The 21,480-nt window shown below is 45.8% G+C and overlaps 1 protein-coding gene across 1 annotated transcript in view; it reads left to right on the top strand.

Annotated features, from left to right (window-relative positions):
• The first annotated feature begins 366 nt into the window (after nt 1-366).
• LOC133907200 (uncharacterized) overlaps nt 367-21,480 on the top strand; it is a 40,557-nt gene continuing 19,443 nt past the window's right edge. The window contains exons 1-2 of the mRNA XM_062349216.1: nt 367-523; nt 637-881. Coding sequence (XP_062205200.1) covers nt 367-523; nt 637-881 — 402 coding nt within the window. The remainder of the gene's footprint in view (nt 524-636; nt 882-21,480) is intronic.

The following is a 21,480-nucleotide window of genomic DNA, read 5'->3' as shown; positions in this document are numbered from 1 at the left end:
CCATGGAATAAGATTTTGGGTTTTCCGGTTGGGACGCCGATGACGTCACGGGCCCTTCTATGAGAGGTATTGGGAGACATGGTGAGGCATTGTTGCTTCATTAGCTATATTTTTTTGGGTCGTGTACCGGGATGTTGACCTTGTGTTTCATGGTATTTCGCAGTGGTCGTCGAGGTGAATGTGTCTTCGACTCCCCCGTCAGAGGCTGATGTGCTTTGGCAGGGGTCAGGAACTTCTCCGGGGGTGTCCCCGAAGGTCGCCTTGGGGGACATGGCCTAGTCTCCGTGGAGCCCCGAGCCGGTTGGCGACCTGGACTGGGTGGTTGGTGCTGGAGGCACCTTGCCCTCCACCGGGGCTCCCTCCGCGATGGCCGAGGGGGGCCTCGGCCTTGGCGTATTGACTTTGGATGACTTTGCGCTGCGTCGGGAGCCGCCAAGGGCCTTCGTGGTGGCCTCCTCTCTTCTTTGGAGTGGAGAGGTCGAGCGATCCTTGGCCCAGTGCCCCTTGGAGGAAGTGGAGGCGCGTCTGGTAGCGGAGACCCTGCAGGTTTAGTGGTTTAGTCATGATTTAACGGGTCCGGTGCTTGATTCTTAGTAGCTTATTTGGTCCTTTTCCCTCTTATATCATGTCTTGTAGCAAGTAATTTTGACGAGGGCACTGGGAGACGGTACCCGGCCCTTGCCACGGCCCGTGATGAGGTCGACGGCCTTCGTCAAGACATGAAGGAGGCTCGGAAGCGGGCAGAGTCTTCGGAGGGTCGTCTTCTAGAGGACGCTTTGAAGCGGGAGCGCACAGAGGCTGAGGCGTGGAAAGCTGCTGAAGACCTTCGGGATCCCAATGGAAGGGTGTCTTTGGAACTTGTTGAGCCTATCCTATCCGAGGTAAAGGTGGAGGAGGTGCAGGCTGCGGAGTCCCCGCCGGAAGAGGAGGAGGAGGATGAGCTGGATTTCTTAGCCTTCGACTCATATCCCTTCCATGAGGGCCCTTCATCTTCCCGAGGCCAAGGGGGATCTGCTTTAGGTAGTGGTTTCACTCTTCGTGGAGGGGATTCGCGTCGGCCCCCTATGCGCAGTTACCATGCTCCATCCTCCAGGTCCCATGGCGTTTCTAGGAGGCATGGCAGTCAAGCGCCCTCATCCTCCTGTAGTGTTCTGGGGAGGCCTAATAGGTTAGTGAGTTTGCTAGCCATAGATTCGATGTACAGTGGTTAGCTGAGTGCAGACTCTTTGTATGCCGTGGATGAATGAACTTGCCTTGTGTTAGTTTTGTTTTTATAATTTTATCACCTCAATGCTTTGATATTTTATAGATGTTTCGCCTGTGCCCCCTATCCCAGCCCATTTGTACTTTGTGGTTGTTAGCGGCCCTGGAGTGTGATATCCGAGGGGTACAACATAGCGTTAGGTATGAGCAGGGAAGATATTGTAGGTGTGAGATGATTTTGGCACGTAGACTTTTAGTCTTTGAGGTGCCGAAGGATCAATACTTTGTACAAATCCTTTTTGGCACAGAGGCTAGGCCTTCAAGATCCCGGGGACATTATCCCTTCGTCACGTAGGTCAGCCAGGCCTTAAAGATGACAGAGGGTCTTATGCCTGTCCGGTACAGAGGCAATGCCTTCAAAATGCTGGAGCGGTCTTGGCCTCTCCGCCATGTAGGTTAGCTAGACCTTAAAGATGGCGGAGGGATAAATGCCTGTCTAGCACAAAGGCTTAAGCCTTCAAGATGCTGGAGCGATCTTTGCCTCACCACCACGTAGGTTAGCGATGTCTTAAAGATGACGGAGGGATATGCTTCTCTGGCATGGAGGACTGCCTTCAAGATGCCGGGGGGATTTAGTTTTCTTGGCATGGTGGCAATGCCTTTAAGATGCCAGAGGGTCTTACCCCTTTAGCATGGAGGTAGTGTCTTCAAGATGCCAAAGGGTCTTACCCCTTCAGCACGGAGGTAGTGCCTTAAAGAAGTCGGAGGGTCTTACCCCATCAGCACGAAGGTAGTGCCTTCAAGATGCCGAAGGGTGTTAGTAGGCTCTGTGTGGGTTTGTTTTTGCAGGGTAGGTATTTTTTTGGAGGTGATACCTCTAGGTAAGGTGGTTATTTGTGGGTAGGTAATTTATGGTTTTATTTGTTTTTTTTTGGACCTTTGGAGAGGGCGAAGCCTGGGCGCCCTTACACATAGTATTTGCGAAGGGTGTCTGCGTTCCAACTTTGTGGGTAGGGGGTTCCTTCTGTGTTGGCTGGGCGGTAGGATCCGGGTCTGTTAGACCTGAGGACCAAGTTTGGGCGTTCCCATTTGTTGTGCAGCTTCCCCGGAGCCAGGGCACGTCGAAGTACTAGGTCACCGGGTTTGAAGCTTCGGGGTGCACCTTAGGATCATACCAGGCTTTGATTTTCATGATGTAGTGATCGAGGTTTCAGATAGCACAGAGCTGCGTTCCTTCGATGAGATCAAGGGAGAGTTCTCTTTCTCCGGTAGTTTGTGGGAGTTGTATCCGTAGCGAGCCTCCTTTGACCTCGGTGGGGGTCATGGCTTCGAGTGATAGTGGTGTGGAGGGACCATAAAACCTTGGAGAGTTCCTCGACCCACAGGCCCCGAGCCAGGCCGACGAGTCGGCGGTTTAAGCCGGAAAGAATGTTGCCGTTGGCCCGTTCGACTGCCCCATTGGACTGAGGGTGTCGGACTGCAACAAAGCATAATTTGACATCGAGGTCGTCGCTGAATTGTCTGAAAGGCCCGGAGTCGAATTTTGTGCCATTGTCGACCGTGAGCGGTCGTGGGATGCCGAAGTGGTAGATTATGTTTTTCTAGAAGAACTTTTGGACATTCTTTGATGTGATCATTGTGAGGGGTTCAGCCTCGATCCATTTGGAAAAGTACTCCAATGCTACCACCGCGTACTTAAGGTTGCCTTTGACACGAGGGAATGGGCCGATTAGGTCCATGCCCTAGCGAGCTAGGGGCGAGACAGGAGCAATTGGCTGTAGGGGAGCTGGGGCCAGTGGCTTCATCGTCCCATCCATTGACATCCTTGGTAAGTGTGGACAAGGTCTTCCGCATCGAACATAATTGTGGGCCAGTAGAGCCCCTAGCGGAGTGCCTTGCCGGCTAGGGCGCGAGGCGTCAAATGGTTACCGCAAAGGCCCTCATGTATCTCCCGAATGAGGTTGGCCCCTTCTTGTCTGGTGATGCAGTGAAGGAGGGGGTGCAGACACCTATTTTGTAAAGGGTTCTATGAGACGGTAGCCTCTGATGCGATGCTGAATGCGGTGGAGCGCAACCGAGTTGTCCGGCTCTTCTGTTCCACTAAGGAAGGATAAGAGGGGAGTTCTCCAGTCAGTGGCTTCGATGGGGAGGATGGTGGCGGCCGTCTCATCAAGAGTTGTAGCAGTCAATTGGTGTAGAGTGTCAAGGAAGGTGCCCAACGGTGGTTCCTTGCCTGTGGCGGCAGCTTTTGCCAAGGCGTCTGCCTGGCCATTATCTGTTCATGGTATGTTATGTATTGATATACTGTAGAAGTGTGCTTCGGCTTTGTGAATGGCTTCAAGGTATCTTGCCATGTCCGGATATCGAACTTGGAAGCTTTTGTCGACGTTGCCGGCAACGATCTGAGAGTTGGTCCGGATGATGACTCTGGTTGCCCCCAATGCTCGGGCCTTCTGGAGACCTAAGAGGACGGCTTCATACTCGGCTATGTTTTTAGTTGTCTTGAAGTCCAGGCGAGTAGCGAATTGGACCTGCTGGCCTGTTGGGGAGATGAGGACTGCACCGGCTTCGGCGCCATGGAGCCATATGCTCCATCGGTGTAGATAGTCTAGATGTTTAGGTGAGGGGTAGTGGTGGCTTTGGCGGGTGTCGAAGTCCATTCGGTGATGAAGTCTGCCAAGATTTGTGATTTGATAGTGGTGCGGGCCACAAACCTTACTACGAAGGGGGTTAGCTCTACCGCCCATTTGCCGATGCGTCCCATCGCCTCCCGGTTGTGAAACATGTCGCCAAGTTGGTACGAGGTTGGGACAGTGATGTCATAGGCGAGGAAGTAGTGCTGAAGTTTGCGTGACACCATCAGCATGGCGTATGCTTTTTTTGTGTGCTCGGTGTAGAGCGTCTTGGCCTCGGCTAAGGCCTTAGAGACATAGTATACGACCTTTTGAGCAGAGTGGTTGCCACTCTTTTCCTCCCGTACCAGGGCGGCGCTGATTGCAGAGGCAAAGACGGACAGGTATAGGAGCAACCCTTCACCGGGGAGGGGCATTGCGAGGGTCTCGAGGCGGGAAAGGTGGGTCTTGAGGGCCTCAAATGCTGCCTGGCACTCTGGAGTCTAGCTGAATGGTTCGGAGCCCATCAGTGTTTTGAAGAAGGGGACGCCATGCTCGATGGATTTGGCGAGGAAGCGGCTGAGGGCTGCGAGGCTGCCAGCCAAGTGTTGTACTTCTTTTGGATTGGTGGGAGGAGACATCTCTGTTGCCAGGCTCCGGACAGAGCATCTCTGGAGCTGGGCAGCGACCAAGGCCGAGGGGGTTGCGGACCACCTCTCCCGCCTAGCCTTCGGCTTTGCCTCCGACACGCTATCGCCAGGCTTCGAACGGAGCACCTCCGAATCCGGGCAGCGGCTAAGGGCCGAGGGGTCGCAGACCACCTCTCCCACCTATCCTTCGGCTTCACCTCCAACACTCTGTTGCTAGACTCCGAACGGAGCACCTCCGGAGCCGGGCAACGGGTAAGGGCCAAGGGGGTCGCGAACCACCTCTCCCGCCTAGCCTTCAGCTTCGCCTCTGACACGCCATCACCAGCCTCCGGATGGAGTGCCTCCAGAGCCGAGCAGCGGCTAAGGGCCAAGGGGGTTGCGGACCACCTCTCCCGCCTAGCCTTCGGCTATGCCTCCGATATAGCGTCGCTAGGCTCCAGACGGAGTACCTCCAAAGCCAGGCAATGGCTAAGGGCCGAGGGGGTTGCGGACCACCTCTTCTGCCTAGCCTTCCTCCGACACACCGTCGCCTTCAACCCAGGCAGTCGCTAAGGAACCCGAAAAGTCAAAAACCACCTCTGGAGCCTGTCTCCAAAGGTTCCAGATGGATTTCGCTAGGTCAGAAATCTGGAACAAATTGGGAAGAAGGCCCTACCAAGTGCCGAGCCCGAGGAGTAGGCAATAACTGAGAACGACGAGATCACCGCTACTCCATCCGGCTCTCCTTAGTTACCCTACGTATCTACCACCACCATGATTATCGAGGACACCTATCCCCTAGAAGGAATTAAAATGGTGTTGATATATGTGAAGGCTCAGTACCTCAGTCGTAAAAAAAACTAGCCGTCACCTCCGAAGGGGACAGAGAAGCGCGGTTTGAAGGCACGAAGGCACACATGCATGCGGTCACCCGTTCGAAAGATCCCCTTGCACTCTGATACAGAAGGAGACACGACCGTCCTCGAAGGTCCATATTATATTATTAAACAACTAGTACATCCAGAGGACACATACTGAAGCAACAGTACAGAAATTGCCACGATGAAGATAGATCCCTACGGAGCAAAACCGGGTGAGAAAGAGTACAAGGTGACTAAGTCAAGCCATGAGCCCACAACAAGGTCATGGTCGACCATGAGACATGGATGCCTCACGATGTCACCAAGTATGCCATCTCGGTGACTGCCTTTGCCTCCTTCAGGTCCCGGCAGGGGCCACGCATGGGACAACGTATGCGCCTCATCTGCGGCCTGCCGCTACGGAAGCCGATACAGTAGCCGGCTCCCAAGCTGTCAGAGGATGAAGAAGAGTTTGAGGAGGTAGCCAGCGGGGCCTTCTCCCACACCTTCCCGGCCTCCTCCTTCACACGGCTCCGCAGACGCCTGCTCGCTCTCCCCGCGCAGGAGATCCCAGTCGATCTCCTCATCGTCATCGGAGATATCGATGATCTCAACGGGCATGGCCTCCCCAACCAAAGGTCGGAGCGGAGCGGTGGGCAGCCACCTCCCCTATAGAGATGGAAGCGGCGTGGCCACTGGGGCCTCTGCCGATGATCGAAACAGTCCAGTTCCCGAAGAAGCCATCGAGATCATCGACCTCCTACTCAAGTCAAGGTTAACTGCTCGCTCGTAGGGTTGTGGAGACTCCATCCTGGTGACCCCAACTTTATACCTGGGCAGGGCAGCCACATAAGTCCAGAAGATGAAGCGGAACCAACACTGTGGTGTTCCCCATTGAAAAACCTGGGGGGACCGTGGCCATGCCCCGTCGTTCCTCCAACACGTTGCAGCGCTCCATGATGAATGCCTCATTTTCTCGCACATACGTCCCGTCACATTAATAGTCCAGACTCCTTTCGGCCCGTGACAGGGGCGTGGGCACAAGACCCTAATTGACCACCACATTGTCCAGTCAGAATGCAACAGTGGTACGTCTTATCCTAGCAGGCAAACGTGTAGGATCCTCCAATCCTACACGTAACCTCTACTCTGGCGACCTCAAAGGGCAGGAAGAACCATACCGAAGGAATCCGGATAACCTATATCGGTCTCAGCACGGACCCCGGAAATACACCACATCCGTCGACGTCCCTCTGACCCGGGGTCCCAACACCACGCATGATAGCTCCAACTAGCTCCGGGGCAGATCGCCACCACCAGTACGCCATCAGCCTTGGGCTCGCCATCGACGCCCAGGGTTTCTAAACGAAAAAACTTCTTAAAAGATAGAGAATTGCCATCAGGCATCCTTGATACTATACCAGGCTGGGGTTGGTTTTTCCTCTACATCATCTCCCCCCTCCAAAATATCGGGGCCCGAGAATGAGGGGGCACTATTGGGGGGAAAATAAACCAGTCTAAGGATAATAGTTGAAGATTACCATCCAGGTCTCTCCGGAGCCTTGATCTCCGGACCCTCAGTTAAAGGCTCAATCTCCGAAGTCATCAGATCCCTTCACAGTACCTCTTCATACCTGCGAAGCCTTACCTTAGCTTAATCGGCTCAGCCTCCCGGAGGCTCAACCTCCCAAAAACCCGACCTCCTGAAGCCTTGGTCCCCTGAAGCTTCGACGTCCTGAAGCCCCAGCCTTCCGGAGTCCTGCTTCCCGAAGCTTTCACCTCCCGGTTCCATGCCTCCCGAGGCCTCCGCCTCGGGCTGCTCGGGCCACCTTCCCGAGGTGGAAAGGTGGGTCAGTAGGCCTTAGGAAAGATCTGCTGGAAGGGGAGCACCGGTCGTGCTTTACCTGCAAGGAAGTGACCGGTATTAAAAGCCTAGGCTGATGGGCGCCACTTTGACACTCTAGTGTAATGGAGGCTATCCTGACACCCTGACAGTGCGGCGCCGGGCAACAATTGGTGACCGACTCGCTGCACTCCAGGGGGCAGGCACCATGATAGTTACCACGGTGGATATTTATCTCCTAGATAGGGTAGAAAGTAGCTATCCGGGATAAGGCCTAGTAAGTCGGTCAGATCACAGATATTTGTACATTATGATAACTTGTATGCCAAGCTACGCACAGCCCTATAAATAGGAGGGCATGGTCATCTGGGTAGGGAGGATGGGCAAGACAGCGAAAAAGACACAGAGGTGAAAATACATTAAGTCACACTGTGAAACTCCTCCCAGAGCGATCTATTTTTCCTACCATCAATACATTCGTGGTGTTCCTTCGTCTTAAACTTCGCCTCCAAACTTGAGTCTCCTCCTTAGAAGAAATACTTGTCGTACTTGCTGGGGCAAGACGAATTCTTGCTCCAACAGACGGTATTGATGACTTGACGCGAATGATCAGTTCTGTTGTAGTAAATTATATCCATATAAATAACACATTAACACACTTTCAGGTATGTAACAAAAAGATAGGTACTTTTTTGGGTCGAATTCACTACCAGTCCATTCTATGAGAAGAAAATCGACCGAAGATCGCAATTGACTTGTGTCAGGCTACATAAAGTGTTGACAATGTGAGGAACATGTTTCTAAGATGCTGCTGTTGTGAACGTTGAATACATGACGAGTCAAGGTATATTATTGTCTTCGTGGCTTTGTCTTTATTTCTTACTAGTTACCATACACATGCGGCACGTACATGCTTTATGTTGATATGTTAACAATATTGTATATATCAATATGAATGTATGATATCCTTTAGATCATCCCCTCGAATAAAACATTTTTTAAATGTTTAACAATGTTGTTTGTCACTAAAAAAAGTATCATTATACAACTTGTTACAAGCATGACGGCATTCCAAGTGCATTGTAATGGTACCTATGTTTTAAACGCATGTCCAGCTCTTACAATAGCATGATTGAAGGAAACATGTTTTGAGCGCATGTCCTACTATTACGATAGCAATATCACTCGAAAAAAGAATGTGATGTGCAAATATATATTAGTGAAAAATAACATATATCATAGTTTTATTCTAAATTATTTGTTACAGAGTCCACGTACATCCTAGGTTCACATAACACTAACATTGTAGCAAATAGCCTTCCAAGAGATAATGGCATGTGCAATACTTCGGCATCTGTTATGCTATCATTGGCCTCGATAGGATCTCTTTTCTCGGTGGCTTCTCAGAAGGGTACACAACACCATCCACGTTCCTTAGATACTTGTATGAAGTAGTAACTGCCACATGATTTAATAGCACTCTTACGTAGTATCTTTCTTGCTCCACGGGATGTGCTAAGATGATCCTCCTAAGTTGTATATTCTGTGAATTACCTATATAGTACGTTTCGTGCCAATAAGAAGTCTTGATCCACCTTAAAATACCTGGTGAATATGGTTTTTGAGATACCTTGTTGGTTCAAAACCCGACGTATGTCCATGTTCTCTCGGTAAGAGACGAGACGCATGTTCAGGAGATAAAGTTACAGTTGCAGCACTGGTAGAGAGGTCCCACTGAGATCAAATCCAAAGATTCTCCACAATAACTCTAGTGAGGTTACCCATCTAGCTTCCCTATAGTCATTAACCTCGTTAATTTTACCGCTTCTATCAGCCTCATTGGCAAAAATAAATGCTCTATCATGCCCATACATTGCAACAAGAGCCAGAAATTTTCACCAGCTCACTTCGCTATCAGCTTACATGTCATATACGGCTGGTTCTAAAAATCACGTGATTATAAAAAGAGATGAGTACAAAAGGAGTCTGATAATGTTGCAACGCGAGCCGAAACTTTCAATAACGCATGCACGTGGAATCCCTGTTGCAAAAAAATCAATAATGATGCAACATGAGCCGAAATAATTGCAAACTGAAATGTATTACAACCATAGTAAGATGTCCGTGCATTGCAACAGTTTCAAAAATAATACAACCAATGTTTTGTTTTCGGGCAAACCACCTTACCCTGCTTGCAACTTCGTCTTATAGATGATAATATTGAGATACAAAAATCGAGATAAAAAGGCACAAAATAGTATAAAAAATTGTTTTCTCACAGGAACACATTGTTAGTAAAATTCTTTCTGATAAATTACAACACCGTAGCTACAATTCAGATCTCTTGGACCAAAAAGATCACAAGCAGAAGAATTCATCAAATTGACCTGGTCTTGCTCATACCTTCAGCAACACAATTTGCTATAGCACAAAAGGGTATTGGGGCTGTATACTGACTGTAGCTAACCATCAGTTCGTTTCTTCATTGAACTTACAGGAAACTGTAGCACACATTTGATTATACCTTCAGTAACACAATTTGCTACAGCACAAAAGGATATTGGGGCTGAATACTAACTATAGAAAACCATCAGTTCATTTCTTCATTAGAACTGATAGGAAGTATTGCATAATTTTTCCCATAATTTTTGTACATGGGTGATGGTTTTCTCATAATTTTTCCCATAACTATAGAAAACCATCACACAAAATTTGTCCCATAATTTTTGGACCAAGGGAAGGTGTTCGTTTTAATAGAAGAATTGGAGGGGATATTTTACTTCGGTCGTCACTGTTCATGGGGGCCCCACCCGCCATCCTCTCTTTCTCTCGGTCTCTTCCTCTGTCACTGAGCTTTGCACAGAGGGCGGCACCAATTTTGTGGACTTTGGAGGCCAGCCACATCACCAGACAAACCAGAGCACGGCACTGAGGCGTCGCTGGCGGCGAGCCGGAGCTACGGTCCTTATCCTCTCCCTGCCCTCACTCTCTCTCTGCTCACTCCTCCCTCTCTCCCTTGGCCTCAAGCACAGAGAGCAGAGCGCTACAACAGTGGCTGCCTCCAACTTCGCCATGCCCAAGCATGACTCCGTCGAGCCCGAGCCGCAAGAAGCAAGAGGTAGAACCCAGGGAGCATCACCGACTGCCTCTCACGCGGATTCCACCCTTCCTCAGCCAGATTCACCGCGCGGTTGTCATCTTGCTTGGCTCCGGCAGCTCCACCCCGCACCTCAACGCCGAGCCGCTGACCCGCTACCTCTCTAGCCCATCTTGCTACGTGGTGAGCTCCCTTGTGCCCTCATATAACTAGTGTGCGTGTGTTTTCTTTTTGCCTGTCGCCGGCGCGCTTCTCCGCGTGAGCCGCCCACCGCCACCACCTCGGCGCATGCTGCTGACCGGGCCACCGTCGGGCCCGTTGGAAACTAGCTGCACTGTTGAGTCCACATGCCTGTGTAGATGCTGTAGGAGTGCTCAGTTGGGTCGATTACGCCACCGTTTTGTCGCCGAAGTTCTTGACCGAGCCACCGCCGTTGATTGCCGTCGTTTGCCATCGATGGCCACCCTCCGGTCGTCACTGGCGACCACATGACCCTCAATCGAGTCCCCCGTGTCCCGCTGGTACCATCGATGCCCTCCATTGACCGCGCCACACTGCTGTTCGCCACCAGCGAGTTTGCCCGTGCCATCAGCACTGTGTGCCCTCAGCACGGGTCGATTTTGACCCGTGGTCAAATGTGCCCAGGCCCGTTCAGCGATCATGGCTAGCTCGGCCTGGGTGCAAAAAGTTTTGAACCCATTTAATATTCGGATTTAATCAGTAAATGCGAAATCAAATATTCGTTCAACTATTAAATCGGCTGAGATTTGTAAAATGCATAGAAAATAGAATATTGCTCCAAAAATAGTGAAACCAATTTTGTTGGGTTTGTGTGAGCATAATCTACATGTTAAAAATACTTGGAGCTATGAAATATGTATTTAAATCTCATTGGTTAATAAAACGGGTTTGATCTTCATTAATCCATAATAAATTATTAGTAGCTCCAAAATTGATGAAATCAATTTTATAATTCTTGCTAATTTATGCCATGTTCAGTAAAAATACACACACTCATGCTAAGCATAGTCAATTTTCCAATTAGGGCTAAGCTTTGTTTTAAGCTTAATTAAACCAAAAAAATAGTAAATGTTTAACGATAAGTAAAGTTAAGGAAATTGTTAATGCTTTAAACTCATGTCACGAAGCATTGCACCTCCTTCATGCTCATCATTGCATGTGTTCTTCATTAGTGAATGAAGGTCCAGAGCGTGACACGAGTGTGATCGAGGATGACACCGAGGCACACCACTTCTGCGAGTTCTGTTCGGGAAGTATCGGGCAAACCCCAGAGCAGAAAGGCAAGCATCTAAGTATACTACACCCTTTGTTCAATTTAAATAGAGTCTAAAATTGATAAATTACGCTTTATGTATGTTTGCATATGTTGAGTCCAGCGTCGGGCTGATATGGGTAGAACTTATGTTGATGCATTATCTCTACCTTGACTTATTGATGAATTCTTATCCTTGTAGCCTTGATGATATAGTTGTTGTCTAGCTTCAAGGTTTATTCAAAATGCTTAGCAATGCTTAGGTCCTCACTAGAAGTCGAGCGACGGTGTTGCCGTTGTTCGCGAGCTTAGGGCTTAATCACTGTTTACAGATACAAAGATGAGGTTGAGATGTGAGATTGAGGCGAGATATGGGCGATGTTAGGGGTATCTTCTCCCCAGGAGGAGTCCTCTGGGTAGTTCGGGAGAGGAGATCGAATTCATTTTGAGCTCTCCTCACAAAATTACTTGAATATGGCTTGTGTTTCATTTTTGTCATGCAAAAAGAATACCCAAGTGAAACGAGAATAATCATCAACAATTACTAAGCTATATTTGTTACCGCTAATGCTTATGTAGGTGATTGGTCCAAATAGATCCATGTGAAGGAGTTCCAATGGCCTTGTTTTCGTCATCACATTTTTGGCGAGGTGAGGAGCTCCAATCTGTTTTCCCGCTTGACAAGCACTTCAAATCCTACCTTTCTCAAAACAAACATTTGTTAGTCCTAGGATGTGCTCCCCCTTTAGAAGTTTAGACAAATTTCTCATGCCAATATGGGCTAGCCAACCCATGCTAGACTTAGCAATCAAGCAAGTTTCAGGCCTCACTTCATCTGTTGAAAAATCAACAAGATAAAGTTTACCCTTCAACTTATCTGTGAAAGCAATTAAGGCGTCCTCCCTTCTAGAGATGGTCATACCCTCATTAGTAAAAAGACAGTTGTAACCCATCTCACACAATTGTGACACGGATAACAAATTGTAACTAAGAGATTTAGCTAACAAAACATTAGAGATAGAATGATCATTGAAGATAGCAATTTTACCTAGACCTATTACCTCTCCTTTTCCATCATCACTACAAATGATGTTTTCATGTGATCCTCCATTTTCTTCAAACGATGAGAACAAACTCTTCTCTCCGGTCATATGATTTGTGCATCCACTATATATCACCCAACTTGATCCACCAGAGGAGTATGCCTACAAAATAAGTTTTAAGCCTTTGCTTTAGGTACCCAAGTTTGTTTGGGTCCTTTCATATTAGTCACAAGCATTTTTGGTACCCACACACTCTTTTTCACAATTCTATCCTTTGTGTGGGTACCAACATATAGAGCAACATCAAGGATGAGCAAGTCTTCTTGCTTCTCAAGGATCTGCTCTTGATCCTCTATTGTTTCTATAAGTTCTTTCAATTAAGACATGACATTTTTACTAAGACCTTTAAACATCTTTTCATTACAACTATCACTATCACTATCTAGAAGCTTGGGATGTGATTTTACATTTCGCCCTTTTGCCATGAAGCATGTGGGGGTGTCATCGTCACTCATTTTGCCAAATAGTGATTTTTGTTGGTGTAGGGGCGCAAATGGCGATGGTGGTGACTCCTTCATCATCAGAGCCGGAGTCAGAGTTCGAATCCCATTCCTTGCCAATATGAGCGTGACCAGAATACTTCTTCTTGTATGCCTTGTTCTTGTCTTTCTTGAACGGCTTACTCTTCTTTTCATCCTTGTCTTTGCCCTTCTTCTTGTTAGGACAATCAGCTATATAATGGCCAACTTCGCTACACTCATAGCATGCTCTCTTGGAAATTCTTCTTCTCGGAATATCTCTTTTATACTTGCTATATCCTCCTTTCCACATGAATTTTTCGAATTTCCTCACAAAGAAAGCTATTTCTTCATCATCGGAGTTTTCATCTTCACTTGAACAAGATTCTTCAACTTGTTTGCTCTTGCTTGCCTTGAAAGCTATTTCTTTGTTCTTGGAAGTGGAGCTTTTCTTGGATAAGTTCTTCACTTTATTTGCTTCCTCTTCCATTAGCTCATGAGCAAGTATTCTCCCAAGAACATCACTTGGGATGAGCCTTTTGTAATCTCTCCTTTCGCGGATGAGGGTGACCAAAGTTGGGTTTGTTGGTGAGAAGGCTCTAAGCAACCTCCTCACAACCTTGTGATCATCAAGTTCTTCACTACCAAGTCATCTAATCTTGTTGACAAACACCATCAACCGATCATACATGGCTTGTGGAGTCTCATCATCCTCCATGACAAACCTTTCCAATTTGCCTTCAAGTAATTCTATCTTGGATTCTCTCACATTAGTTGTACCTTCGTGAGACACTTGAAGTGTATCCCAAATTGATTTGGCCTCCTCAAGCCCATCCACCTTGTTGAACTCTTCGAGGCTTAAGACACTAAGTAGAACACTTGTTGCTTGGGCATTTCTATGTATGGCTTGTTCTTGTTCGGGTGTAAGCTCCATGTCTTCATCCCAAAAATCAAGACCTACACACATAATTTTCCAAATGCTCGGATGGAGCGATATTAAATGCATCTTCATCTTGTGCCTCCAAGCGGCGTAGTGAGTATCATCAAAAAATGCTGCATGCCCAGAAGGCACGGAGATGAAGTTGTTAGAAGGGGAATTTAATTTGCTATAATCAATATTAATTTCAACTCCCTTTCTATCTTTGGGGCCACCGGCTGTTGAAGCATCTCCCGAATCCATTTGTCTTCTCGAACCACCATCCGAGGTTTCACCTTTACGACTTCTCGATTTTTTTCTCTCCGGATGCCGACATCTTTAATTCCTCCACGCGGTTAAGCTTTGTAAGAGGTTAGGCTCTGATACCAATTGAAAGTCCTTGATGTTGACTAGAGGGGGGGTGAATAGTCGTTTCTGAAATTTGAAACTCTGATGCGGATCTGACAATGTCCGGAGACTCTGGCTCAATCCGGATACTCCAGTTCCGGAGTATCCGAGTTCACCTGGATTATCCGAACTATACAGGAACTCGAAATCAAAGTAAGTTTAAGTAAATCTAATGAAGTCTATGAGTTACCATTGTCTCTATAAGATGGATAAGTTCCTTTCAACAATAATCTTGCACTCAAATACTCCCAAGCGACAATATTAAGGCAAATCATCAAATAACAATTTGAACGAGTAAATTGCAAGAAATTAAATGGAGACAAGATTTGTTTTTGAAGTTCGGCCTCCTCACAAAGAAGTGCCTACGTCTCCGTTGAGGAGCTCACAAAGAGCTAGGTCTTTTTCAACCCTATCCTCACCCAAGGGACCACAAAGATCGAGCTAGAGTTCTTACTCAATTCATGGGTAATATAAACTTCCCGTGGCACACCACAATGATTGGGTGCTCTACGGGTGACCTCTTGGCGTCCAGAAGCACAAAGCTTCAAGAGAAAAGAATGCAAATCGTAGCTTGGCAAGAACTCAAAATGCTCAAAGATTTTCTTGTTGCTCTCTTGCTCCAAATCTCACTCCACAAACCCAACTCACAAATCTTAGCAAAGATCAAGCACTAGAGGGGTTTGGGAGGGCTCTTAAATGCTCTAAATAGTGTTTGTTCACAGGTGGTTCAGCAGCAATAAATGAAAGGGGGTGAAGAGGTATTTATACACTTTTCCCAGAAACTAGCCGTTACTGTGCTATTCAGATAGACTCGAAGTATTCAGGTTCACTCAGAGTATCCGGGTAGCACAGAAACTCACGCACCTAACTTGTCAGAACTAGCCATTGCACTGACAAGGAGTATCCGGGTAACACTTTGAAGAAAAAACTAGCTAGAACACTAGTTCGAAGGATGCCTGGAAAGTCTAGAAGCATCAGGACCCGGAGACTCTAGACCAACTCAGAGTCTCCAGCTAAGACACCCTTGGCTAACCGAGAATCTTTCTTGGAGTCTCACTCGGAGACTCTGGGACACTAATAGCATCCGGAGTATCCGGACTAATCCGGAGACTCCGGGCTCAAACTTTAAAGTGAAACCGAGACTCTCTCTTGGAGTCTTACTCAGAGACTCTCAAACACTTGTACAGTCCGGAGTATCCAAGCTAACTCGGAGACTCTGGGCTCAGAATTAAAGCCAAACCAAGGTCTCTTCTCAGAGTCTCACTCGGAGACTCTGGGGCACCTAACAGAATCTGGAGTTTCCGGACCAACCCGGAGACTCCGGGCTCAGACAACTTTGTCCTTTTTCCCGGTGTTTGTGAGTAATGGTGTCTCTTAGAATTCATTTTCACAAAATACTTTGAGCACTGAGACACTACCAAGACTACAAAAAGCATCTCTCTTTATAGTACGACATTCCTAAACTTAAATTCAAAATTAAAATGAATTTAACTCTATGAGTTTCTTCATGCCGCTTCTCCTTTCTTTTTGAGAGAAATCAATTTCGTTTAACCTTTTTCAATGGGGCTAAAACCTGTTCATAAACTCGATAAACTCATTAGTCCCTTAATCATTTGTTATCAATTAGCCAAACCCACAAGAGACCTAGATGCACTTTCAATCTCCACTGTTTTTGGTGATTGATGACAACCCGATTAAAGCTTATAAAGGATAATAGAATTCAAAGATTTTGAATTTTAAAGTATATAGTAATGTGTGCATTGTCTTGAAATAAGAAATTGAGATCAAATGCATATATTTAAAGAAATTTTGCGAGAGCTCCCCCTATATCTTAGAATTTGTGGGGGTGCAAAAGTGAGTGAACATGTATATTCGTGATGTATATGACAGGATATTTCATAGAATCTAAGAAAGAGAGAAACAAACATTACATCAACCAACTCATGGCATCACACTAGCACGAATATAGTCTTACGAATTTAAAAGGTTCAACTACAAGCACACACCACACATAGTTCAATACAATTATTATAAATTTCTCAAATATTCAACAGAAACGATGAAGGATTTAAGAATGAAGATAGACAGGACACAAGGATTTCTCTCCCCCTTTGGCATCAAGCACCAAAAAGAAAGAGAAGCAGAAGAAAGATTTAGCTGTTGTCCTCTTCAAAGTCGTCATCGCCACCATCGTCGGATCCGTCTTCATTGCCATTGTTCGAAGAGCTTGCTTCGGCTTCTTCTATCTCCTCCTCATTGTCGGTCTCCTCATCATTGTCGGTCTCCTCATCATCTTGAGCATGAGAGGGACCCACAGCAGCTGTTTGGGCTTCATTGTACCAAGCCCAAGGGTTCTCGAATTCTGGCTCACTAGCTTCTTCTTCATTGATAATTGTAGAGAAGGTGGCTGAATACCAAGATGAGTGTGAATCTCCTTTTGCCTTGCTTCAATTTTCCTCATCCTTACTTTGGTCTCTCGGATTTGAGTAGCATTGTGAGTGCAAACTTGAAATATTGCCTTGAGTGCACTCTTGATAAAAGATTGAGAGCCACGAGAGGATGGAACACGCTTGGGAGCCATTGTTTGTGCACTTGGAGCTGCAGGTGGAGGAGAGGGTGGAGGAGATGACCTAGAACTCACAATTCTCATCCGATAAGGTTCGTGCTTTACTTCCTTGAAGAAATTTTTCTTGACGACCCTTTCAATCATATACATGATGTAAGGTGCATAGGCACAACTTTTGTTGGGAGTATATGAGGTAGCGTGGATTTCCTCCCAAACAAAATCTATCACACTGAAAGGTTCATCCACATTAGACATCCGAGCTAGAAGGTTTCTTGAAATTCCTTGAACATTTGTGGCATCACCTCCTTTGGGATTCAATGTGAGACGAAATAAATTGTTTAAATACTTGTAGTAGGGCTTCATCCTTGCTATCATGCCATGTATCACCCTTCCATGATCCAAATACATAAAGTCCATATCATCTGGTGACAACTGATTCTCATTATGGATCTTAGAGTTGTGCAAGTTACGAACGTCGAAACAAAAGATGTGAGCAAAGGTTTGATAAGTGATTCTATATTTCTCTCCTTCTATCATCGAGAACATGGATTGGTTTTCTTCATGATCATAGGAAAGTGTAGCATAAAATTGTGCAATAACTTCTACAATCCAGTCACACTTCAGACTCATAAAATTCTTGATTTTATTTTCCTCACACGCTGCAATGACGGCCTTGAAAGTTTGATCATTCTTTTGCTCCATGTAATCCCAATCAATCCATTGCATTGGAGTGACAGGATTTTTCATTGTGAGGATCACGCTCTCATAGAAGTCAGCGTGAAACTCATTCCAAAAGTGTGGGTCTGCCATGCTCTTCTCATACTCATAAGGATCTTCATTTCTGTCCTTTTTGCACTTGGAAGCCTTCTTCATATTGTCAATCATTCTTCTTGGTATTTCATGTGCTGCATGAGCTCTGTAAGGCTTGTGTAGCTTCCGAGGAGCTAACACAATGTTCTCTGCTTATCTCTTCCTACCTGTGGATACTAGAACTGGCATCCACAGCTTTCCCTTTTCCACGACTTGCTGTTATAGGGACTATTCCCCTTGGTCTGAAAGTGCCCCTTGCTCTCATAGCTTGTTATTTAGTCAATCCACAGGGCACATTTTCAGATTGTGCCGGCTCCTCTATTCGAATACCTCTTGATTCAAAACTCTGAGGAGGAGTATCGCTTTGACCTTGAGCTTGAGAATCACTTTTGTGTTTCTTCCTCCTCTCATAGCCATATCCCTTGTTCCGATCCATGTCAAAAGTCCTAATGTATACATGAAAGATATATAAGAGAAGGCACAAAGATCGGTTGAGAAAGAATTTGGAATTGAAAGAGTTCTGATAATTCTGATAGACCTGGAGTATCCAGGTAGGCTAACCCGGATACTCCGGGTAGCCCGACCCCGGGGCAAGAATTTAGGGATTGAGCGATTCTTTCTCCACATTGTGAAACCCTTTCTAGGAATTGACTCTAGGGATCATAAGGAACATCTTCACCAAAGGAATTTGATTCTAGAACAAGTTATTTAGAGATCAGGTAAAAAGTACCTTTTAGGGCTAGATGGAGCACGAACAGTCAATCCAGAGGAAGGGTCGGAGATTCCAACCTAGAGACGATGAAGATTCCAAAAAGTTTGCCAAAAATCCTTGGACAAGACTTGAGATCGCCGGAGCTCTCCTCTCACGGTGAAGAGAAGGAAGAAGGAGTGAAAGGATAGAAGAAAGAAGAAAAATAGTCAGGGTCTCTGTATAAACTGGGTAACCCGGAGACTCCGGCCTGACCCGGAGACTCTAGGTGGAGTCTAGAGTCTGAACCAAGACCCTTTCCCAGAGGGTGACCAAGACCCTCCAGGTTGAGTGACAGAATTCGGATACTCCGGGTGGACCTGAAGACTCCGGGTTCTGTCAACTCAACAGAACCAGAAGCTCATAGAACAGTGTCAGATTCCGGATACAACAGCATAGTCCGGACATTCCGGGATCTGAAGAATTTGCAGATTGAATTAGGAGCTGAGATTCGACGGGAAAAAGATTGTTGGACAAATGAGACATATATTTACCACTTGTGATCAGCCAACAAACAAAATTACATAACTATGATCACAAGTAGCAAATTATGATCCAAAGATCGAAGAGTCAAAATTTTCAAATATTGCACACAAGAGTTTTTGCAAACCACTATCTACTAAAACTACAAATCTACAACAATCAATTGTATGCAATATATCAAGTCTCGTTGCGAGAATCTAGGATATTAAGCTCACATCTCAACTCGCAAAACCTTCGCTCATCTAGTGGGACTTTGGTCATATTATAGCTGTAAGCTTTCAAGGTTTGACTCATCCAAAGTAGTTGAGCACAACAAGCGCCCGTAGCAACATACTCGGCTTCGGCGGTGGATAGGGCTACGGAATTTTGTTTCTTTTATGACCAAGGCACCAAGGACCGACCCAAAAATTGGCAAGTCTCGGATGTACTCTTCCTATCCACTTTACAACTGGCATAATCGGAGTCCGAATAGACGATAAGTTCGAAGGATGAACCTTTAGGATACCTTAAGCCAAGGTATGGAGTATGAACTAAATATCTAAGAATTCTCTTAACAGCCATTAAATGACACTCTTTTGGAGCAGTTTGAAATCTTGCGTACATGCACACACTAAGCATTATATCGGGCCTATATACACAAAGGTAAAGTAAAGAACCAATCATGGAACAATATACCTTTTGATCCACGGCCTTGCCTTCTTCATTTAGGTCGAGATGCCCATTTGATTGCATTGGAGTCTTGATGGGGTTGGTATTCTCCATGTCAAACTTCTTAAGCATGTCCTTAATATACTTGGTTTGACAAATAAAAGTTCCTTCCTTGAGTTGTTTGATTTGAAATCCTAGGAAGAACTTTAGTTCACCCATCGTTGACATCTCGAACCTCTTGGTCATAATCCTACTAAACTCTTCATAAAATATTTTGTTAGTAGAACCAAATATAATGTCATCGACATATATTTGGCAAACAAATAAATCGTTATCGACATTTTTAGTGAAAATGGTAGAATCGACTTTGCCTATTTCAAAGCCTTTCTTGATAAGAAAATCCCTAAGGCATTCATACCATGTTCTTGGTGCTTGCTTAAGCCCATAGAGTGCCTTATGGAGTTTATACATGTGATGAGGACATTTGGGATATTCAAATCTGGGAGGTTACTCCACGTACACCAATTCAGATATTGGCCCATTTAGGAAAGCGCTCTTCACGTTCATTTGATATAGCTTGAAATCATGGTGAGTAGCATATTCAAGTAATATATGAATTGATTCAAGCCTAGCTACGGGAGCATAAGTCTCACCAAAATCCAAACCTTCTATTTGCGTGAAGCCTTGAGCAACCAACCTTGCCTTGTTTCTAGTGACGATCCCATTCTCATCTTGTTTGTTGCAGAAGACCCATTTGGTGCCAATTACATTTTGGTTTGGTCTTTTCACCAATGTCCAAACTTCATTCCTCTTAAAATTATTCAATTCTTCTTGCATAGCCATCACCCAATCCGGATCTCCAAGTGCGTCTTCCACCTTCAATGCTTCCAAAGAGGAAACAAACGAGTAACATTCACAAAAAATTACAATTCTAGAACGAGTGGTTACTCCCCTGTATATCACTAAGTATGTTATGCACGGGGTGATCTCTTTAGATACTTTGATAAATTCTTGGGTGTGGCACTTAAGATTGGGGTTGAATGTCTTCTCCTTCATCATAAAGAAACTTGTTGAAATCATCATGAGCTTGATCTTGACCTTGTTCTTGATTTTTATCTTGCATTGGGGTTGATGTCGACAGCTCTACTTGAATTGATGAAGACGGTTGACTTGGGTCATTGTTGGCTATATGTTGCTCTTGTGATTCTTGAGGCTTCATTTCTCCAATTGCCATCTTCTTAATTGCTTCACTTAGATTTTCTTCATCACCTAAAATATTAGAATCAACTTGCTCCACTTCAGAACCGTTAGATTCATCAAATGTCACGTCACATGAAATTTCAACGCAACCAGAGGTTTTATTGAAAACACGATAGGCGTACGCATTTGATCCATAACCAAGCTTAAAACTTCATCTACTTTAGGGGCAAATTTAGAGCTTTTTGCTTTCTTATTAAGAATAAACCATTTGCTACCAAAAACTCGAAAGTAGGATACGTTTGGTTTGTTACCGTTTAGGAATTCGTAGGCGGTCTTCTTCTTCAAGATCTTGTGGACATACAATCGGTTGATTGCATGGCAAGCGGTGGTAACGGCGTCCGTCCAAAATTGATCCGATATCTTATATTCATCAAGCATGGTTCTTGCCGACTATATGAGAGTCATATTCTTCCTCTCGACAACCCCGTTTTGTTGACAGGAGTAGGGTGCCGAGAATTCATACTTTATTCATTCTTCATCAAGAAATTCTTCAATTTGACTATTCTTGAATTCTCTTCCATTGTCACTTCTCACTTTCTTGATCTTCACATCGAATTCATTTT

The sequence above is a fragment of the Phragmites australis genome, chromosome 24, assembly GCF_958298935.1.
Source record: "Phragmites australis chromosome 24, lpPhrAust1.1, whole genome shotgun sequence".
Lineage (NCBI taxonomy): Eukaryota > Viridiplantae > Streptophyta > Magnoliopsida > Poales > Poaceae > Phragmites > Phragmites australis.
This window is presented reverse-complemented; position numbering and strand designations above follow the sequence as displayed.